This window comes from Mandrillus leucophaeus, unplaced genomic scaffold, assembly GCF_000951045.1.
Source record: "Mandrillus leucophaeus isolate KB7577 unplaced genomic scaffold, Mleu.le_1.0 Scaffold29, whole genome shotgun sequence".
Taxonomy (NCBI): domain Eukaryota; kingdom Metazoa; phylum Chordata; class Mammalia; order Primates; family Cercopithecidae; genus Mandrillus; species Mandrillus leucophaeus.
This window is the reverse complement of record NW_012103031.1, coordinates 1,809,590-1,811,222: the sequence shown is the minus strand read 5'-3', so window position 1 is coordinate 1,811,222 and position 1,633 is coordinate 1,809,590. Positions and strand designations below refer to the sequence as shown.

General features: G+C 47.5%; 1 protein-coding gene across 1 annotated transcript in view; it reads right to left on the bottom strand.

The window, feature by feature from the left end:
* Positions 1–142: 142 nt before the first annotated feature.
* ZNF394 (zinc finger protein 394) overlaps positions 143–1,633 on the bottom strand; it is a 6,684-nt gene continuing 5,193 nt past the window's right edge. The window contains exon 3 of the mRNA XM_011985785.1: positions 143–1,347. Within this exon, the coding sequence (XP_011841175.1) occupies positions 248–1,347 (1,100 nt within the window). The 3' untranslated portion in view covers positions 143–247. The remainder of the gene's footprint in view (positions 1,348–1,633) is intronic.

Genomic DNA, 1,633 nt, shown 5'->3' with positions numbered 1-1,633 from the left:
AGTCTTGTTCTGTTGCCCAGGCTGGAGTGCAGTGGCGTGATCTCGGCTCACTGCAACCTCCGCCTCCTGGGTTCAAGTGATTCTCCTGCCTCAGCCTACCGAATAGCTGGGATTACAGGTACACACCACCACGCCCAGCTCATTTTTGTATTTTTAGTAGAGACGGGGTTTTACCATGTTGGCCAGGCTGGTTTCAAACTCCTGATCTCAAATGATCTGCCTGCCTTGGCCTCCCAAAGTACTGGAATTACAGGCGTGAGCCACCGCGCCCAGCCGACAGCACTTTATTTTGATGAATTCTTTGGTGTCGGATAAGGTGTGTACTTTGTCTAAATCTTTCCCCACATTCAAGACATTTGTAAGGCTTTTCTCCAGTGTGAATTCTCTGGTGTTTAATGAGGGTTGCACTCTGATTGAAGCGTTTCCCACAGACAGAACATTCATAGGGCTTCTCCCCAGTGTGGATCCTCTGGTGTTTAAAGAGGTCGGAGCGCTGTTTGAAGCTTTTCTCGCATTCTTCACACTTATAGGGTCTCTCCCCTTTATGTAGTCTCTGATGTCTAAAAAGGTGGGAAATATGACAGGTTTCCCCGCATTCCTCACATTTAAAATGCTTGTCTCTACTGTGGGTACTTTGATGACGATTTAGGTGTGAATTCTGCCTGAAGCGCTCCCCACATTTCAGACAGGTGTATGGCTTCTCACCTGTGTGTGTCCTCTGGTGCTTGGTCAGGGCAGCGCTCTGGCTGAAGCTTTTCCCACATTCTTGGCAGCCATAGGGTTTCTCACCTGTGTGGATTCTCTGGTGTCTAAAGAGGTCAGAGCGTTGCTTGAAACTCTTCCCACAGTTACCACATTTATAAGGTCTTTCTTCATGGAGCTGCCTCTGGGTCTCAAAAAGGTTGGAATGATGGAAACTGTCTCCACTGTCAGACTTGTGAGGTTTCAGCATGTGCCACGTCACCATGTGGAAACTCTGCTTGCACTTGTTCCCGTGTTCCTCACCATCTGTGGGCCTCTCTGCTTTTGGGATGTGCTGACACAGAACAAGGTTGGAGCGTCTGGCACTGTTCTGCAGGTCATTATTTTTAGAGTCTTCCCCTTCTATGGAACCGTTCTTGTTGACATCTGAGATGCTGCTGCGTCCTTGTGCTTCAGGAGAATTTTCAAGTTTCAGGGGGAAGGGGTTTCTGGACTGCTTTTCCACGCTGTCCTCATGGGTACTGCCACACTTAGACAACAGGGGGCGCTTCCCCTGTAACGCTGCTTGTAGTCCCCCCTGTGGCTCTGCTTCTAAAATTTCTTGCATTGGAATCAACTCTTTGTTCTCAGCTCTGCTTTCCAAACCTGAAACATGAAAATACAAATTCCTGCCATTGCATTTCTGTGCAACACTGAAATAAGCAAGTGCTGGCAGAATGTTAAATCCTCAAATCCCTTTTACTTTTTATTTTAATTAATTTATTTTTTGAGAAGGAGTCTTGCTTTGTCACCAGGCTGGAGTGCAGTGGCCTGATCTCAGTTCACTGCAACCTCTGCCTCCTGAGTTCGAGTGATTCTCCTGCCTCAGCCTCCAGAGTAGCTGGGGTTACAGGCGCACACCAGCACATCCAGCTAATTTTTATATATATAT